Source organism: Adiantum capillus-veneris, chromosome 12, assembly GCF_014529385.1.
Source record: "Adiantum capillus-veneris isolate H3 chromosome 12, ASM1452938v2, whole genome shotgun sequence".
Lineage (NCBI taxonomy): Eukaryota > Viridiplantae > Streptophyta > Polypodiopsida > Polypodiales > Pteridaceae > Adiantum > Adiantum capillus-veneris.
Window position 1 is genome coordinate 147,665,726 of NC_140942.1, and position 19,703 is coordinate 147,685,428.

General features: G+C 45.0%; 1 protein-coding gene across 2 annotated transcripts in view; it reads left to right on the forward strand.

The window, feature by feature from the left end:
* LOC147446655 (membrane protein insertion efficiency factor) overlaps window positions 1-19,703 on the forward strand; it is a 62,189-nt gene that overhangs the window by 22,931 nt on the left and 19,555 nt on the right. Inside the window, exon 5 of one of the 2 annotated variants that reach the window (XM_086525846.1) lies at window positions 16,140-16,190. In XM_086525846.1, the coding sequence (XP_086381972.1) occupies window positions 16,140-16,190 (51 nt within the window). Of the gene's footprint in view, window positions 1-16,139; window positions 16,281-19,703 lie in introns of both variants that reach the window. The other variant, XM_086525845.1, reaches the window with a different exon arrangement.

Sequence of the window (19,703 nt, forward strand, 5' to 3'; positions counted from 1 at the left end):
GGACACAAATGACCAAGCAAAAACATCTTTAAAAGAGTGTATAAAAGAGACTACCTGATTGAGTAACGCGGGATGCTCCCATAACCAAGCTGCTAAGAGTACGTGCTGAGGGTTATCAGGATCTCCTAGGTTGACTTCTTTGACCAGGTCAGGAGGTGTAGCTGGAGAGGGTGCTTCCGAAGATGAGAAGTGAGCTGCCTCTTGGAGCTTCGAGACATCATGTGCTGGTGTTTGATCGATTGGAAACTCCGCATACTCTTCTTGTAACCATCCTGGTGGAAGCTCCTCGAAGGTTAAATCTTCAAACCCAGACATAATAGAGTGCTTTTGAAGTGGTGGGACGTCCGACCTGGGAGATGTTAGAGGAAGGGAGAGATCTTTGGCGAGTTCATGCAGAGGAGATTTCTTCCCCCTTCGGTGATGTGTTATAGGTTCCCCGAGGCCGAGGGCTTCCATTGGAGGATCATTTGAATCATGAGAATTTGGGGTTGACACAGTTACTTCTTCGACTGGTCCACTGTCTGCTTAGGACTTGGGACATTTGTGTCCTCCTGAGGAGTCGGAAGAGAGAGTGTTACCGGCGGCACAGGTGACTTTTGAATAGAGACCACATAGCATGGCATCGATGTGGTAGCTTCCAACCAATGTAACATGTCCTCGTCAGACCCGTCTGGTGGGATGGGCTGCTTAGGGTCGGGGTTGGACTGTACTGACAGTGAGCTGAGATGAGCCACTGGATCCATCCCTCCTTCGAGCCGGATTGGTTGCATTTGGGAGCCAGGAGTATGTATCCACATGGCGTCGTTTCCCCAATCATGAAGTGCCTTAGTATGCCGCAATCATGGTCTACCAATCAGCAAAGGAAATCCTCCCTCCACGTGAGGAAGATTGACAACCACAAAATCCAAGCTAAATGTGAAGTCTTGTACCCTCAGAGGCACCTTCTCTACTCCACATGGTAGATTGTCCTCTGGTCTGCCAATGTAACAGTGAATGGAGCAGGGTGGGTATGCTACAGACCTGAGGTCGACATAGTAAATTCTGGCATTAGATTGATTCGAGATCCACCACCCACTATGACGCGTGAGAATTGATGCCCAAGAATAGATACAGTGAGACAAGGACTTTTGTAGTCGGTGAGGGGAGCAGCTGGATATGAAATCATGTAGGACTCCAAGGGCTGCACAGGTAGGTGTCCGCCACTAGGCCTTGTACCAGGGTACAGAGACTGAATTATTGAGAGGGTGTCGCTTTTGAGGGTTGCATCTAGCCGGAGCATCTCATAAAGGGACACTTGTTGAAAGGTGTTCTTCAAGATTGCTTCGACTGTGGGCTTAGCTCCTACAATCTGGGCCTCCTCGGAAACTTTGACTTGTTGCAAGTCAGCCACTGCTGCGAGGAAGGCTCCATCAATGTCTGAAAGCATAGAGATTGGCCTATTCTTTTCACCACTTAAGGGGTCGACAGTTTGATCAGGTTGCGGAAGTGATGGACGAGATGGTCCTGTTGGCAAGCCCAGGGCTGCTCTTTGTGCCCGAGTGAGCACGCCAGCGGGCTCTTCCACTTGTTGTGGCCAGACTGTATGTGTAGCAGGTGCTGGCTGAGGGGTAGTGTTCACTGTGATTAGATTGATCTTCGGGAATGTGAACTCCTGTTGGTTTTGATTCGGGCCTGAAGATGAGGATACCCTTTGCTTGGGACAATCCTTACTGTAGTGGTCCTTAGACTCCGGACAATGTCTGCAAGGAGGAGACCCTTCAGGTAAAGGACACTTACTTTGGTAATGCCCATATTCACCGCATCTGTAGCATAAGATTAGCCGATTAGACGGACGAAAAGGGGGAAGAGGTGGTCGCTGCTCTTGTTGCTGCATGGAGCTGGAGGTTGAGGTGTAGAAGCTTTGGGGAACTGAGGGAGTACTAGCATGATAAAAGCTGGGGGATGGAAAGTTATTGTGCATACCTTGCTGCATAGGAGGTGTTGTCAGCAGAGGTGGCAACGGGTTTTGATGGCCATAGGGTGAGACCATGTTGGATGCAGGTGCTAGCCCTTGTTGGAGAGAAGGACCTAGACTTTGTTGTATTTGCCGCAATCCTTTGATATCGTAACAATCCTTGTCTTCGTGCCCAGATTTTTCGCAGAAGTGGCAATAAGCCCGGAGGGGACAGACTGACAGTCCTGTGGAGGATGTCCTGGAGAGCGACAAGAGCTGCACCATACCATAGCTTTAGTCTCCTGCTGAGACCGAAGCTCTTCTAGCTCTCTCTTGATTTAATCCAAAGCCTCAAGATGCGATGGTTTCTCTTGTCTAAGAGAGATTGATTTCTCTTCTTGTAGAGCGCGTTGTAGTTTTAGGGCTTCAAGTTCTCTGTGCAAAGAAGTCAATGGATCAGCAGGACTACTTTCCGAGAACATAGAGGGAGTCTCTATGTGAGGGGAGTTGTTGAACAGCTTCCTAGCCCCCTCTATCCTAGTAGCAGCTGCGATGAATTCCTCCAGAGTGGCGTCGGGTCGGAGGCTCTCTCAGAGTTTTTGCTGAGAGGTTTTGGGGAGCGCCTTCTCCACCCACTTCTCAACCATGAATTCACTGGGTTGCTGGGGAAGCTTGGCAACCAGAGACTTGGTTTTAGTCATAAGCTCTGCAAAAGTCTCCTCTGGTTGGAGCACCATGTTGGCCAACTCATCCAACACTTTCTCTTGATAGTCACCTGTCTTGAAAGCTGCAGAGAACTGTTATCTTAAGGCTGCCCAAGTTGCAAAATGGTTCTCTGCAAACTGGCTGTACCATTTGTCTGCTAAGCCGTCCAAGGTGGATGGAAAAAGTACCAAATAAGCATCTTCTCTATAAAGACCACGACCCCTACAGAGAGATACGAACCTCCTTGCATGGTCGTCAGCATCTTCTGAAGAGAGTCCTTTGAAGGTGGGGAACTTGATGTTTACCTTGGCCAACACACTAGCCAACGCCTCCATGGCTCCTTGTTGAGCCTGTTGCTCAATAGCCTGGTGTAGCAGAATAGGAGAGAGCTTTCCTGGAGAAGGTTGATCTGGAAGATGTGGAACCCGATGAAGGAATGGGGGATGTCGTATATGGAGGTATGGGTGATGAGGTTAATGGACTTCTACTAGGTACCAAAGGTCGTCTTCTGTTATAGTACTTCAGAGGGCTCAGTAGTGCGCTTTGACGCTCGACTGACCGCCTTGTATGTGTCATGCAGTGACCACCAATCCAACCAAGCTTTGGGCAAGAAGACCCTTAACTGTGGGCTGAACAACACAGGTCTAGACCAAGTCAAGTGAGGATAGTGACTAGACCACCTGGTCCAGGACCAGTGACTAGACCGCCTAGCTGGACCAGGACGAGGACTCCTCGACCAGGGCGAGGAGGACTGGACCAGGACTAGCAGGGACTAGACCAGGACCCGGGATGAGGACGAGGACTGGTTGGACTAGGGCGAGAGAGGACCAGATCAGCAGACTATCTACCAATGCAAGCAAGTGGGCGAAGCTAGGTAACAACCAACTAGCTTCACGATTTGTGTCTCAACAAAGAGTGAGACTTCATTTGAGGTCCCACCATGATCGCCAAAATGAGAGCACCTGTAGCGTGGATAATGTGTCGTGCTCTCTACAGTGGGTGGTCCTCAGTGCAATGTGCGTGACAATCTCACTCAAACATACTGAAAAGAAAGGAAACAATAGACATCAACTGAGCTCACAAAGACACAACAACAGACCAGAACATATGACTCAACTATCCTAAAGAACTGATGCAGACTCTGGCGTGGCAGCACGCTCAGCTCCAGCCCAGGACTCACAGGTACAATGGGGGTGTGGAGGCTCAGATGTGCCGGGATGGTGAAGACGTGCTCTGTGTATAGACTCACTCTAGACGACTACGTCCAGATAGACCTAACCAAAACGCTAGTACTGATATATACAACCATAAAGAGCCACCAACGGCTCATAAATGACAGCACCTAAGTCTATCTCCACTGGGTGGCGGTGGTGACCTGGCCACGATGTCCACTAAAGCACCGTATCCCTGCCACGTGTCGCTGCCCAGCGAGTCCGTCTAGTGTGAACCGACCAGACCAAAGACCAACTATAAAGTCCAAACTGTACTAACTGTCCTGTGAAAGTGACACTGTAGCCTGCTACAAAAACGCTGATGATCAAGGCTGAAAACGCTGATGGCTGATCTTGGAAAACGTTGGAGAAGATGACATCCTAGGTGCTTGGTACTACTTGGTTCTTGCGAGGCACCTTCACTGCTCCTCTGGCTTCTACTGGTGCACCAAGGGCTTGCACAGACACTTGGATGGGGTATTTTTGAACTTACAAAGTTCTTGCCATTTGTGTAGGAAAGTATAGATAGCATCTTTATTTCTATCCTTTTCTTCACCATTAAATTGAAGAGGTTTCATGTCTTTGAGGCGAGGGTTTTCTCTAGGTCTCGACTGGGTATCAAATTTCAAGAGAAGCTATAGTAGCCTCTCTCTATATATGGTTCCACCGTCCCTAGACGTGGAAGGCATATTTTGATTAGACGGCACAAATATGCGTCATTGGCTGCTTTCCCGTTTGCATGTACTCACTCAATTTAGTCGTTTGCTCCTTGATTCCATCTAGAGCAGCAAGGAGCGTCTGCAATTGTACATTAATATTCTTCCCTATGTACTATCAGTTCATGCTACCTACGGGATGGCACATTCCACTCTTCTCCTATGTCCTCAATCCCATACATATTTTGGTCTTGATTAGGGTCGGTCTTAGGATGCTTTTGATTTTGGTCTTTTTCCTTGTTGTTTTGTGTTTTGAAATTAAAGCTTTGAAAAAAGGCGAAAAAGTATGCCAACAAGGCTATGCACAAATATACACCTTATGAGGGGTGCCAAAGATGCTTTGATGGAGCGTGTTGGTGACGATTACAATTTCCCAATGAACACACTGAATGCCCAAATGTTACTGATCTCGAGGGTGTAGGGTCTAGTTTGTTCAGGAATTGCAACTATATGGCGCGTCTTGGAAGTGTCGATGTCGATGAATTAGCTTTAATGTTCTACGTACTCTTTATGCTTTGTCAATTGTGAAGCTTAACAAGCTGTTGTGCTTGGTTTGATAAGCTACTGTGCTTGGAGTGCCCACCTCATATGTCTTCAACGACATGGGAAGCCCTTCGTGAATTTTAAATAGCTTATCAACAGATTGTGTGTCGGCTACAACAAGCGCCGAGTAAATCATTGCAACGTACTTCAATTGCGGCAAGAGTCGTTGCATTGTCTGCAACGGCTCTCGTAGGCAGCCCTTCCTCCTAGGAGCAGATACAGAAGTAGCTGACAAGGAAAGAAGAGAAAAGGGCAGGGGATTGCGGCGCCACCCCTCTCTCTCTCTCTCTCTTTGTGTGTGTCAAATGCAACGGAATTGAAATGGTGAAGATCTAGGTTTTACACTACCACAATCCTTTACTTCTTTTCCTTGTGTTAGTGATTCCTTTTACTTGTCCCTGAAGACAGGGAATGAGAGAGTGCGGTAGAGATGTGTAGAGGGAGAGAGAAAGAGAGAGAGGAGGAGAATGACACTCGATGGGGTCCCAACCAACCCTCTCAAGGGCCCCCCACACCGTTGCCGATGTGGTATTTGCTTTTGATTGCGTAAATGGAATGTACACACATGCAATACCTGAAGTGCACATTGTACTGACTCAAATGATGACTGTCGCGGCGGTAACGCCTCAAGACGAGGCACCTCCGAAGTTGATTTGATGCACCTTTGGATCCTTCTCGATGTGGGATTGCGGATGGCTACTAAAGGGTAGATCTGAGCTGGATTGCTCTCCCGATGTGAGAGGAATGAGTGAAAATGCAGATCTCGACGATGCTGATGATGGACAACAATGTAGCACTCAATGCCGGCGAGGGAATGGCCGAGGGGAGGGCTCAATGGGCTGCCGAAGGACCGGACCGCATCTGCAAAGGCTAGCGTTAGCAAATCTCGCACCACCCGGCATCGAAGGGGCTGAAAGCTGAAAATGCTAGGCTGGTCTGCAGGCTGAAAATTGCAAAACGCTGGTTGGGTCTGCAGGGGAAGGTAGCGCTAGGGCTGATCTGGCCTTGCCATGCAAAAACGCTAACAAGGCCATGCAAAAACGCTAACTCCTTCTGCTGATAGCTGAAAACGCTAGGAACTGTGATGCAAAAACGCAAGGCTTTGTTTTGCATCCACTGGCGCTATTTGCTTCTTCTGCAACTTTCTCCAAGTGAGGGATCTCTTGCTCCCTTTATAGGTGAGGAATAGGCCTTAAGAATTTATTTAGGCTTAGGTAGGGCAATCCATCCACCAAACCCAACCAAACCCAACAAATAAGTTAATAAATTGATTTATTAATAAGTAAGGTCAAGGGGTTCCAGTTTGGGTGAAATTGTCGCACATCTACCCACTTGGGAATCCGATCGAGGCGGGGAATGGCTTGTTGGATTCCTCTAACCTAAAACTACATGCATGTCATGTGAGATGCCCACCGTAGTGTAATAACATCCGTCAAAACGCGTGTACAAACCATTTATGCAGGAGGGTTCCAAAACTGGAAAACCTAATCTAATGGACTCGTCTGGACATACTAGTCCTGCGAACAGGCTCACAAAATTGCCAGTACTAATCCTCCTAGGATTCTAGACACTCCTATCTACGAAGAAGGGGAAATCTGGCTCTGAAAGTTGATGAAGCATGTCCACGTGGCACACAGAACCATGTGTACGTGACACTCTCTCTATGGGCAGAGTGACACAAACAGGAGCGCATAGCAATATAAAATATATTCGAATAAATAGAATTTATCACTTAATACTGAAGCCAGAGAATATATATATATATATATATATATATATATATATATATATATATATAGAGAGAGAGAGAGAGAGAGAGAGAGAGAGAGAGAGAGAAGATCGACACAGTACTGGGGACCAAAAGATGGGTTGGTTCCCCCTCCCTCCCTCCCCCCCGTAATAGTATTTTTATTAATGAGGAGACGTCTATACAAGCACTTGAACCGAACATATTACCACGTTAGTTCTAGAATAAGACTTGATGGTTCCTGGAAGCCTCGGCTTCCTATTCCTAGGGAAAAACCCTATTCCAAGGAACTTCCGTTCCTTATTCCAAATCCTTGAGAGCCTAGGTTCTCGCCTCTGGATCTCACCTTCCAGACTCAGGGTATGGCATCCCTGCAACACTTTTTCGACTCTGTTCCTAGAGTCCTCTTCTTGCAGAACAACTATGCTGTCCCGGACACGGAGTCCTTACTTGGGAATCCCCACTTCTGGATCACAACTCGAGAGACTACCTCTCTCCGATCCGTTGATCTACTTCCCAAACTCGGGTTCGAACCTTTGGGCTGACCTGGCTCTAGTTCCTTAGAGCGCTTTCTCCTGCAAAGGCTCATGCCTTCCTCTGCTCCTACTCCCTCGTGAAGAGGAAGTACACCTGCAAACACACTCGTATGGCGAATCCACAATTGATACCTCTCGCTCTTTGACCGGGGAAAATGACCTCTATGCTTCGTAGTCTTGCGATCTCTTGCGTCTTCTGGCGGGCAGAGTCGTCTCTTGCTGATGCTGGCAACTCCTTCTTTGAGTGAGGGCGTGTGATGCTTTATAGTGTTGGGTTAAAGGCCCAAATGGCCCCCTTTTGTGTATTGTTCAAAGGTTATTAACCTTTGGCCAAGTTCACATTGAACTTGGCCACTAACTTTAAAATTGGTGCTTTACTTTTAATAAAGGGAAGGTGAGTCATTTTACTCACTAAGTCATTCCCTTCAACTATCGTGTAGCACTCTCTCTCTCTCTCTCTCTCTCTCTCTCTCTCTCTCTCTCTCTCTCTATCTCTCCTTCTTCGATCTGTAGCGCCCCCTACTCTGCAAGACTTCGCCCCTCTCCAAAGCACAAGCCTTGCACTTCTTCGCGTGCTCTGTTACTTGCACACACCGCTCCGCGCTCATTAACCGGTATCAGAGCCAAATTAGGGTTTGCTCCCAAACCTGCAAACGCTGATTTTCAGCCAAGGAGGTCAACTTTCACGCGAGATTTTGCAATTTCATCACCAAAGGACTCGTCCTCGGACACTATAGAGCTCCTAGCAAGCCAAATTGACCTAAAACAGGCTGAAATTAGGTCAAAATCAGCAAATTATAGGTTATGACAGCAAAATACAGGTTTTACAAATCATGTATTAAGGTGTGGGAACATCTTTGCTAGGTCCCCACTACTCGAAAACACTGAAATTGCCAAAAAACAGGTGTTTTCAGCAAATTTCAGATTTATGCAGGTTTTTGCAAGTGTTTTTATGATGCGGCTACATTGGGGAAAGTGCAAATTGATGCAATCTACGCACATTTGACAAGTTTTGGCTATGTATGACCATTTGTGGCTCATTTTTGTGCAATTTGATGCTACAAATTGGGGCTTTTGCTCATACATGCTTCTAAAGGTTGTGCATTAGTCTTATGTATGTTCTGTGAGGCTAAAAACAACTAAAATTGTTGTTTTTTAGCACAAATTCACTCGCTGAAATTTCCTGCGCATAAATTTCAGAAATTGTTTTTTGTGTCTAAATCGACCTATTTTGCCCCAAGTTGCTCCTGTGACCATTTGGACCTGTAGTGCACACCTCTGTGAGGCTACACTCCGGTTTTTTGTGCATTTTGCCCAAAAATTCAGCGTATTAGCCCTCTTATTCGTGCAACTATGGCCTCATCTTCTTCGGATGTGAAGAATCTCTTTGAGATTAGGAGGTTTGATAGAACAGGTTTCGACCTTTGGAAAGACATGATCCAGGGAATCCTATTTCTTAAGGATTGTGAAGGGGCACTTGAACAGGTAAAGCCAAAGAATATGACGGATGAAGCATGGGTTAGCCTGAACAGGAAGGCTGTTACATACATTAAAATGGCCATGACCGATGAGACAGTCATTGGTGTGAAAGGTCTCACAAGTGCTTTTGATGTGTGGGAGAAGTTATAGGGAATGTATGAGAATACGCCGCCTGTCAACCAAGTGCATTTGATGCGAAAACTTGTTGGCATGCAACTAAATGAGTCAAAGAGCGTTGCAGAGCACTTGTCGTTGTTCGCAGGTACTTTGTCGCAGTTACAGGATTCAGGCTTGCCTCCTTTTGATGATAAGCTGAAAGCTATCTTCTTGCTTATGACCTTACCTGAGTCATGGGAAACATTGGTGGTTTCATTGTCCAATAACCCCAATTTGACCTTTGATGGTGATAGGGGTTCTATCTTAAATGAGGAAATCAGGAGGAAAGCAAGTGGAGAGGGAGGCAGCTCTGCCAACATGGTTAGAGGCAGGATAGAGAAGAAGAATGTCTATGCACAAAGGAGTAAGAGTAAGAGTAAGGAAAGGGGAAATGCCAGCAAAGGCAAGGGTGATGTGACTTGCTATCAGTGTGGCAGGAAAGGTCACAAGAAACCCGATTGCAGGTAATATAAAGTCGAGTTAGAACGGAAAAAGAATGGCGGAGACAAAAAGAAAGAGAAGAAGGAAGTCAAGATAGATGCACAGGATAGCTCAAAGGACAAAGAGAAGGCCAATGTGGCTTCTAGTGTTGTGATTGAGGAGCTGTCAGATGTAGAGGACATCTTGTGTGCCACTTGTCAGATGATGATGCTTATGACCTTGATGCCTCTCTTAATGTTCATTCACAGGACATGCAGATCACCAAGAGTGATCTTATTGATGCTTTGTTGACTGTCAATGATGCATAATCTCTAACTTGGATTGTTGATTCCGGTGCTTCATTTCATGTGACTCCTATCAAGGAGTGTTTCTCTACTTTTGATGCAGGCCAGCATGGCCGTGTATACCTTGGAATCATGCATGTTCCATTGAGGGTATTGGCACTGTGCATCTCTCCATAGATGACACAAATGAGCTTGTCTTGCATGATGTTAGATACGTGCAAGGAATCAAGAAGAGGCTGCTTTCTGTTGGTCAGATGGATATGCATGGTTACAACATCTTGTTTGAGAGAGGATCATGGAAAATGACTAAAGGCTCAAGGCTGATTGTAAAGGGCACAAAGAAAGGGACACTTTACTGCATGCATGGAAAGGCCGTGTTGGGCAAGTTTATTGCATTGGCTGAAATTGACTCTCACATGGAGTTGTGGCACAAGAGGCTTGGCCATATGAGCCAAAAGGGCCTCTCTAAACTTTGTACTTTGAACAAGCTTGATGCTAAGGGCACAAAGCTTGACTTTTGTAATGAATGTCAATATGGCAAGCAAGTAAAGCGTTCTTATTACTCTGGTGTCTCTCGTAAATCTTGTGTGCTTGATCTTGTACATTCTGATGTATGTAGCATGCCTACTAAGCCTATGGGAGGTGCATGCTATTTTGTCTCCTTTGTTGATGATTATTCTAGGAAAATTTGGGTTTATTTGCTTAAGTCTAAGGATAAAGCCTTTGTTGCGTTTAAGAAATTTCGTGCATTTGTGACCATCCAAACAGGTAGAAAACTAAAATGCTTGCGTACGGACAATGGGGGGGAGTTCACAAGTGCTGAATTTAACAAATTTTGTGAAAATTTGGGCATTAAGATGGAGCTTACTGTGCCATACAACCCCTATTCTAATGGCTGTGGCTGAAAGATTCAATAGGACACTTTGTGAGAGGGTGAGATGCATGCTGTCCACAACTAATCTCTCTCATGGATTTTGGGGAGAAGCTTTGAAAACTGCAGTCCATATATGCAATCGATCCCCTCGCATGTGTTTGAAAGGTGACATCCCTGAAGAGGTTTGGTCTGGCAAGCCTGCTTCATATGATCACTTACGCATTTTTGGTTGCGAGGCTTTTGTGCATGTTAGACCCGAGTTGAGGAGTAAAGTAGATGCCAAATCCATTAAAGGCCTTTTCATGGGATATGGTGAAGAAGGCGAAATGGGTTATAGGATTTGGTTACCTTAGCTCAAAAGGGTTATACGCAGTCGGGATGTTGTTTTTAATGAGGCAAGGCTGCTTCAAAACAATTGTGCCTCAAAGCATGACCATAAAAGGATCAAATTTCAGCATGACCAGCCACCTGTTAGGCCTATTTTTGACCCTCAGGATGCACCATATATGGTTGAAAATGTAGATGATCCAGTGGTGTTTGAGCCAGATGATATTGGACAGCAAATTGAGGCTCCTTAAGGGTATTTGCAGCCACGAAACAATGCTGAAAATGGTGCTGAAAATGATGTACAGCAGCCCATTGTTGATGATTTTATCATGCCACCTGATGTAAACCCATTGCCGGATAATGTGGATCATTGGGTGAGGCGGTCTACTCGTCAAAGACGGCCTGTGAGCAGATATGATCCCTCTTTGCATTACATTATGTTGACAGATGAGGGAGAGCCTGTTACGTATAAAGAGGCAAAGAGATATGAGCACAGCGACAAGTGGGAGCTTGCTATGCAGGAAGAGATTAAAGCTTTGCATGCTAATCATACTTGGGATTTGGTGGAATTGCCCAAAGGAAGGCAGGCTATTCCTAACAAATGGGTGTATAAAATCAAGACAGTTGATGCAAAACCCAAGTATAAGGCAAGGCTAGTTGCAAAGGGATATGTTCAAACCAAGGGCATAGACATTCAGGAAGTGTTCTCTTCTGTAGTGAAGATGACCACTTTGCGTGTATTGTTTGCCATAGTGGCTGCTCTTGATTTGGAAATGGACCAAATGGATGTACATACCGCTTTCTTGCATGGTGATGTGGAGGAAGAGCTTTACATGAAGCAACCCGAGGGCTTTGCTTAGACATAGTGACAGGGAATGGCCATTTTCAGGTCCCCGTTCCCCGTTCCCATCCTAATTTCCCGTTTCGAATCCCCATTTCATGTTTCAAACGTGAGTATCCAAAACAAAGAATGGCATTTTATGCATGTTGCCGTTCCCCGTTCCCCGTTCCGGGTAACTATGCTTTGCTATTCCTGGCAAGGAACATTTGGTATGTATGCTCAATAGAAGCTTGTATGGACTAAAACAATCATGTAGACAATGGTACAAGAAGTTTGACCGCTTCATGCTCAAACATAGTTACAAAAGAAGCCATACAGACCATTGTTTGTATACCAAACGTGATGAGGATGGCAGCCCTATCATTCTTGTGCTCTATGTTGATGATATGTTGATAGCTGCAAAGAAAAGAAGCACTGTTGATGCTCTTAAAGGGAAGCTGAAATCTGCATTTTCAATGAAAGACCTTGGGGCAGCTGAACATATACTTGGAGTGCGTGTTAGAAGGCAAAGAGACCAGCGCATATTGTATTTGTCGCAAGAAAAGTACATTGAAAAGGTGTTGGACAAATTTAACATGGCTGAAGCAAAGCCTCTCGGTGTGCCATTACAACCATATGTCAAAATCTCCAAGGATGATTGTCCCAAATCAAAGGAAGAAGCCAATGACATGCAAAGTGTGCCTTATGCTTCAGCTTGTGGTTCACTTATGTATGCTATGGTTGCTACTAGACCTGACATAGCCCATGCAGTGGGAGCTGTGAGCCGGTTTATGGCTAATCCAGGTAGGTTGCATTGGGATGCAGTGAAGTCCATTATGAGGTAGTTGAAAGGGACTAAAAACAAATGCCTCTGCTATGGTAAAGGACCATTGGAGTTGAAGGGATTTTGTGACTCTGACATGGTTGGTGATGTGGACACACGGAAATCCACAAGTGGCTATGTGTTTACTCTTGCGGGAGGTGCTGTTTCATGGTGTTCTAGATTGCAAAAGATCGTTGCATTGTCTACTATAGAGGTTGAATATATTTCAGCCACCACTGAGGCTTCTAAAGAAGCTATTTGGTTAGCACGTCTACTCAGTGAGTTTGGTTTGCCTACCAAGGCACCTATGCTTGGTTGTGATAGCCAGAGTGCCATATGTTTGGCAAAGAATGCCATGTTTCATGCACGCACAAAGCATATTGATGTGCGGTATCACTTCATTCGAGAAGTGCTTGAGGATGGCCTTATTACATTGGTTAAGGTCCATAGATCACAAAATCCAGCAGATGCTCTCACTAAGTGCTTATCCAAAGCACAACATCAGCTATGCATACAGATGGTGGGAGTCACGTAGTTTAAAGGCGCCATTTATTCCTTTAAGTGGGAGGTTGTTGGGTTAAAGGCCCAAATGGCCTCCTTTTGTGTATAGTTTAAAGGTTATTAACCTTTGGCCAAGTTCACATTGAACTTGGCCACTAACTTTAAAATTGGTCCTATACTTTTAATAGAAAGAAGATGAGTCATTTTACTCACTAAGTCATTCCCTTCAACTATCGTGTAGCGCTCTCTCTCTCTCCTTCTTCGATCTGTAGCGTCCCCTACTCTGCAAGACTTCGCCCCTCTCCAAATCACAAGCCCTGCACTTCTTCGCGTGCTCTGTTACTTGCACACACCGCTCCGCGCTCATCATATAGCTCCATGGCCACAACAAGAATAACTGAGCGCTAGCTGCCCGCATAGAGATCGCGGTCGGTTTTTTCTTTTTTTGCTCTTCTGCTAGAAAAAGAGAGAAAAATCGCTAGCTGGTTTTTATTGCTTTATTTTCCAGGTGGCTGCCCACTTATTAAGTGGCCGGCCGGTCACTGTTAAAAATGGTATGAATCTGCCCAAAAACTCAATAAAACCTTACAAGTTAAAAACAATGCTTTCATAGCACTTCCCAGGCGTCCCTGGATGCAATCACATGCACAGTTACAATGCAGACATAGACTTCCTCGTGGGAAAGCATCTGCTTTCACGAAAAGCAACCTGCTTTCTCAGAAAGCACCTCAAAGTTTTCTCTGAACCCATCTTCATTCAAGTGCTTGCTTTTCCTTGTGCACAATTCTAACATAGTTCAGAATTTCTTCTCGACTATGGATATTCCTTTTCCGATGCACCCGTCACCCACCTTGTGACGCATCAGAGATGTCTTCCCAGATGGTCGGATACTTCTTCCCGATGCTCCCTGTCACCCATTTGATGTGACGCATCAGAAGTACCCGTTCTTGGTGGTCTTACAGATATTCCCGTTCTTAGTGCTCTTGTCATTATTTTGAATGACGCACTAGGAATACACTGTACTCGGATGTCTCTAGTAAGAAAAACCCTGTCACTTAAAATTCCAATAATTCATTTAGAATTATTTTTTCCTAGTGTCCCAAGCCAAAAAACCCTCACTTATAAATCCAATAATTCATTTAAAATTATTTTCCTGTCAGATAAAGCCAATTTAGCAACACAGAGCAGCGGACGTAAGAAAGGAAACGCTTTGCCTGCTTCTCTCTCTCTGCGCAAAGTGGTTGCAAGCATCGCTCTAATACCAATGAAGTGATGTCTAATGCGCTCAGGCTCGACCTCCCCCCCCCCCCCCCCACACACACACACCGGGAGCACCGCCGCCCCCCCTTTTCATGGTTCCTTTCGCGCCGCCCTCGTGCATGGGGATATAACTCCCTTTCTCGACACCTAGCCCTGGTATTGGTCCTTATTATTATTAAGTGGCGAGCGGCAGTTTCCACGGAAAGCCATGCCCCTAGCTCCTAATGCACATGTGCATGCCCCAACTATAAGACGCGTCACATGGAGCTTGGTACTTGATGGAAATAAGCATCTTTTTTGAATTAAATGATCGATGCTATCTCAGTTTTTAGGTATTTAATGAAGTTTTCTATTGTGATTGGCAACAATCTCTCTTCCTTGTCCAAGCTTCACTTACGGCCATGCCTTGTAACCCATCGTAGCATCTTTCATCTAACAAATTCACAAGCATTATGAAAGAGTATGCAAAGCAACTAGTAGATGGCCTTAACAATTCTTTGCTACTAAATTGACGATGCAAAGCCTAAATAGTGTTCTTTCGTGTAATAAAAGTCACAATCTTTCGCGCCGCCCACATGCATGGGGATATAAAAGTCACATTCTTTTGCGCCGCCCTCATGCATGGGGATATCACTCCCTTTCTCGACACCTGGCCCTGGTATTGGCCCTTATTATTATTAAGTGGCGAGCAGCAGTTCACACGGAAAGCCATGCCCCTAGCTCCTAATGCACGTGTGCATGCCCCAGCTATAAAATGCGTCACATGGAGCTTGTTCTTTGTCTTAAATCATTAAATGATGGATGCTATCTCAATTTTTCAGGTATTTAATGATGTTTTCTATTGCGATTCTCAACAATCTCTCTTCCTTGTTCAAGCTTCACTTACGACCATGGCTCGTAACCCATCGTAGCAGCTTTCATCCAACAAATTCACCAGCATTATGAAAGAGTATGCAAAGCAAGTAGTAGATGGCTTTAACAATTCTTTGCTACTAAATTGACGATACAAAGCCTAAATAGTGTGCTTTCGTGTAATAAAAGTCACAATCTTTGTTGCGTTAGCAATGAAAGGAGAAACCCATGGAAGACTACCATTATCTTCAAGCAACAAATCAAGGCAGTGACAAGTGCATCTAGTATAGAAAATGTTTGGCCATTCCCGGTCAATCAACTTTTTTGAGGCATAGCCCATGCATACTTGCACCACATGTTGAGGACCAACGTCCAAAATTACATCTTTAAACCTCATCACATCATCATAAACTGAATTCTTCTCGGAACCTCTACCCCGTCTCCATGTTGAAGAAAACTTGGGCACGTGAATCGGATAGGACCGGTTGAAATGAAGAGGGTTTTGCAAATCAGCCCAAAACAGCACCCAATTAGCCCCAAGAGAGCAGCAACCAGCAGTGAGCTCCTCCTTGTTGTGAAAATTAGTTTGTAGATCCAGACGTCATAGTTACAAGGAATGGCCATTTTCATGTCTCCGTTCCGTGTTCCCATCTCAATTTCCTGTTCCAGATTCCCGTTCCGTGTTCTAGACGTGAGTATCCGAAACAAGGAATGGCATTTCATGCATGTTGCCGTTCCCGTTCCCCGTTCCGGGTAACTATGGGCAGACGTTTCTGACTTTATGAAGGCTTAATGGATTTTGTTATATTTGTTGTGCTTATTATTTTTTGGTCGTCTTTTCTAGTTTGGTAAATAAATCATACTAATGTGTTCATATAACTTCACTTGATCAGAGATCCTAACTGTATTTTTGTCCCTGTTATGTATGTAGGTCAAATCTCACCATTCTTGCCGAGCAGTTGCCGTTTCATTCCAACTTGTAGTGAGTATTCAATGCAAGCATATAAGAAGTATGGCGTTTTGAAAGGAACTATCTTGACTGCATGGAGGTTGTTGAAATGCAACCCTTTAGGTAAGCCATGGAGGTTATCAAGATGAAATGCTTTGTGGAAGCTTTTATTTAGTACAATTTTGTTTGTGTGTGAGTACTTAGATTGTTCTACATGATGTTTCACAATGCACTAAACTAGTATGAACACAATGCAAAAAAGTGAGTAGACAATGTGTGGGAGATGGGCTCCTTGCTGTTTGCATCATGTTGTGTCCAATGATAGTAGCCTCACACTCAAATAAAGGAAGGGGGTGATAGTGATTAAAAGACTAGAAAGAGCACAATAAAGATCTTGACACAACACCGAGGATTGGAATAGCCATGGCCAGTGATCCTCCCCCCCCCCCTGGCCCTTTTTTCCCCAAATTGTTACTTGGATTATATAATGAAGGAGGCTCGTCTCTTGCAAGTTTTCTGACTGTGTGACCACGATCTGCCACTCTCTAGTACAATGGCCTTCTTACTCTTCTGCTGCTACTCGTTGTTTTGCCAACCCTCAGACTCTCCAAGAATTTTTGCAAAGCCATCATAGGCTGAAATTTACAACTCATAGATCCGGCAATTGCAAAGCATTTAACATGGTGCCCAGAGCTAGATTGATGCGCAGACTACAGGAGATGGGAGTGCCCATTGAGTTGATTTGGAGTATCATGGCTTTGTACAGATCAGTGGTGGGACATGTACGCACTCCAGAGGGATATCTGTTTTAGTTCAATCCACTATTGGAGTGAAACAAGGTTGTCCATTGTCTCCTATTCTATTCGGTATGTATATGGATGAGGTTTTTGATTATATTGACAGAGAGGGTGACAAAGTTGCCCAGCTGGTAGGGACATGGATTTCATTGTTGCTATATGCTGATGATATTGTGGAGATCTCTGACTCACGTGAGGGTATGCAGCGACATTTGGATGCATTACATATATTTGCGGAGGATAGTGGATCGTCTCTAAACCTTGGTAAAACCAAGGTTATGGTGTTTAACACCACACCGCAAGGAGATCAACACCTACATTCACCTATGATCAGGAGACAATGGAGTACACAGATGCATACACTTATCTTGGGGAATGTTTGATTTCTAGGCTTAAGTTTTTAAGATGTCTTATCCTTTTTTGCTTAAAGTTGAGTACTTGTTTTAAGCCAAGTAAGTTGCGTCAACTTATTTTACACATGCCTTTTCTAAAAACATTTTTAAGTTTATAATGTTTTGTTTTATCTAGTTTTGTTTCGTAGCAAACTAAGTGATTTTGTTTGTTTGTTTGTTTTTGTTTTTGTTTTTCTTTTCTTTTCTTGTGTCCCTTGCTTATATAGTTTTATGAGCGCTTTATTCCCTCTTATAATTCGTGAGTTCAGACTATTCTGAACTTATGAAGGTATATAAAATTTTCACTGGGCCAAGATTTTCTTTGAAAAAGCAGCAGAGATTGGATTGATCAGAGCATATGCGGCTTTGGGAGGATTGGAGAGGATGTGTTCACAGGTTCAATTCTAGGAAGCGTCGAACAAAGCTTTGGCTCCTGTGGGTCAGATCGATGGAGAGGTATGGAGAGGCCCTTCGTATCTATGATCTCTCGGCTGATTAGAGCCAAGGCCTCCATGTCACACGAGATTGTTAGAGCGGAGTTAGCAGCCCCGCCGATGGAGATAAAGGCGCTTACCAGATCAGTCTCCTTTATGCACAACTTATGGGATACTACGAGAGACAGGTATGCCAGATTGGCCCTTGAGTCCTCCAGTTAGCTTTACAAGGGGACACATCATACTGGTATGCACAGATGTCATCATGGTTCAAGATACATGGCTTTAGCATGGAGAACTTGCCTCCCTTCCAGTACTCCCTTGATGCACCATCGCTCTCTCTTACACGGGTGGAGATTACTACTCATTTGCTAGGACCTGACCCAGTTTGGACACCAGGGGAGAGAGAGAGAGAGAGATGGCATAACCAATCTACCACACTTGGGTGATAGGTTATACCATTTTCCTCTTTTTATTAGCGCGTGCGCACACACACACACACACCCGAGAAGAAGAGAGTTTTAATGTCGTAGGAAACTATCCCAAGAGACCTTAAAGATCTAGCCGACGAGGAGAGTTGAACTCAAGACCTGTTATTCAAGAGGGAAATGGCATAACCAATCTACCACACTTGGGTGATAGAAGGGTTATACCATTTTCCTCTTTTCATTAGCGCGCACACACACACACACACACACACACACACGAGAGAGAGAGAGAGAGAGAGAGAGAGAGAGAGAGAGAGAGAGAGAGAGAGAGAGAGAGAGAGAGAGAGAGAGAGAGAGAGAGAGAGAGAGAGAGAGAGAGAGAGAGAGAGAGAGAGAGAGAGAGAGAGAGAGATGAAATCAAATGAAATGTAATATTAACGTCTTCAATAGGCCAAAATGACCTATGAGACCAAAAGGTTACATGTGGTGAATCTAATACCAGGTTTGGGTACAAAAAGTACAAAGAGCTGAAAAGAAAATAGTGGGTAGGGGTGGGGTGAAAGCTGATACAAGTGGAATACAAAGGGGTGAGCTGATACAATGGAGCTCTCTGACAGTCGAGGCATCATATACATATACATCAATCCAAAACGCTTCAATGTCCTCCAAGGTAGGCACTCTGTCGGGACGGCTCCTAAGTCGCGCCAGTATGTTATGGATCCTCTGTCGCAGTCTGTGTCGATGTCGAGAGGGCCCCCTCATCCGTGGGCGATGGGACCGCCCCAACTCTATCGCCTAATCAAGCAGTATGCCTCTGGTGTTGTTATGCTGTTGGGGTTGCTCAGACTCCTCTGTCTGTGACTGAAAGAAATCTGTAATCTTCCATTGTTGCTGGATCTCTCTCATTGTGCCCCTCGTCAAGAGGTCCTCTCTGTGTTTGCGAATCTCCAGTAAGTATAATCCGAGGCATCTCTGATCCTGGTATCTCATGACTCTAGAAAGTGGCCCAAAACCCTCTCTGAATAGACAGTGAAAGCGGCGTCGTATCTCATAGGATACTGGGCAGTGACATATATAATGTAGCTCTGTCTCTGGCTCTATCTGGCACACCTGACAAATCTTGGACTCAACGGGTTCTTCTCTATATCTACCTGTCTCAATCTCTAGCTGATGTGAGGATGTGCGTATCAATAGCACATCGGATCCCATGGGATAGATGAGTGTCCATGTATCCTGGTCTGATCATAAAACCATCCTCCGTGAGTTGGAGAAGATGCTCTCTATAGAAAGTCATCTGCTTACCTAGCTCATGTGTAGGTTGTATCCATGTCCTCTTCGTATCCAGTTGAATAAAGTCCTGTCTGATGAGCCTAGTAATCTCTGCCCTAGTGAGGGAGATGGAGGGTGCATCCAGAGAGTACTGAAATGGGGGTGGCCGATCCATATGAAAGCCATGTAACTGAAACCAAGATGCCATCTCTGCATACCAACATGA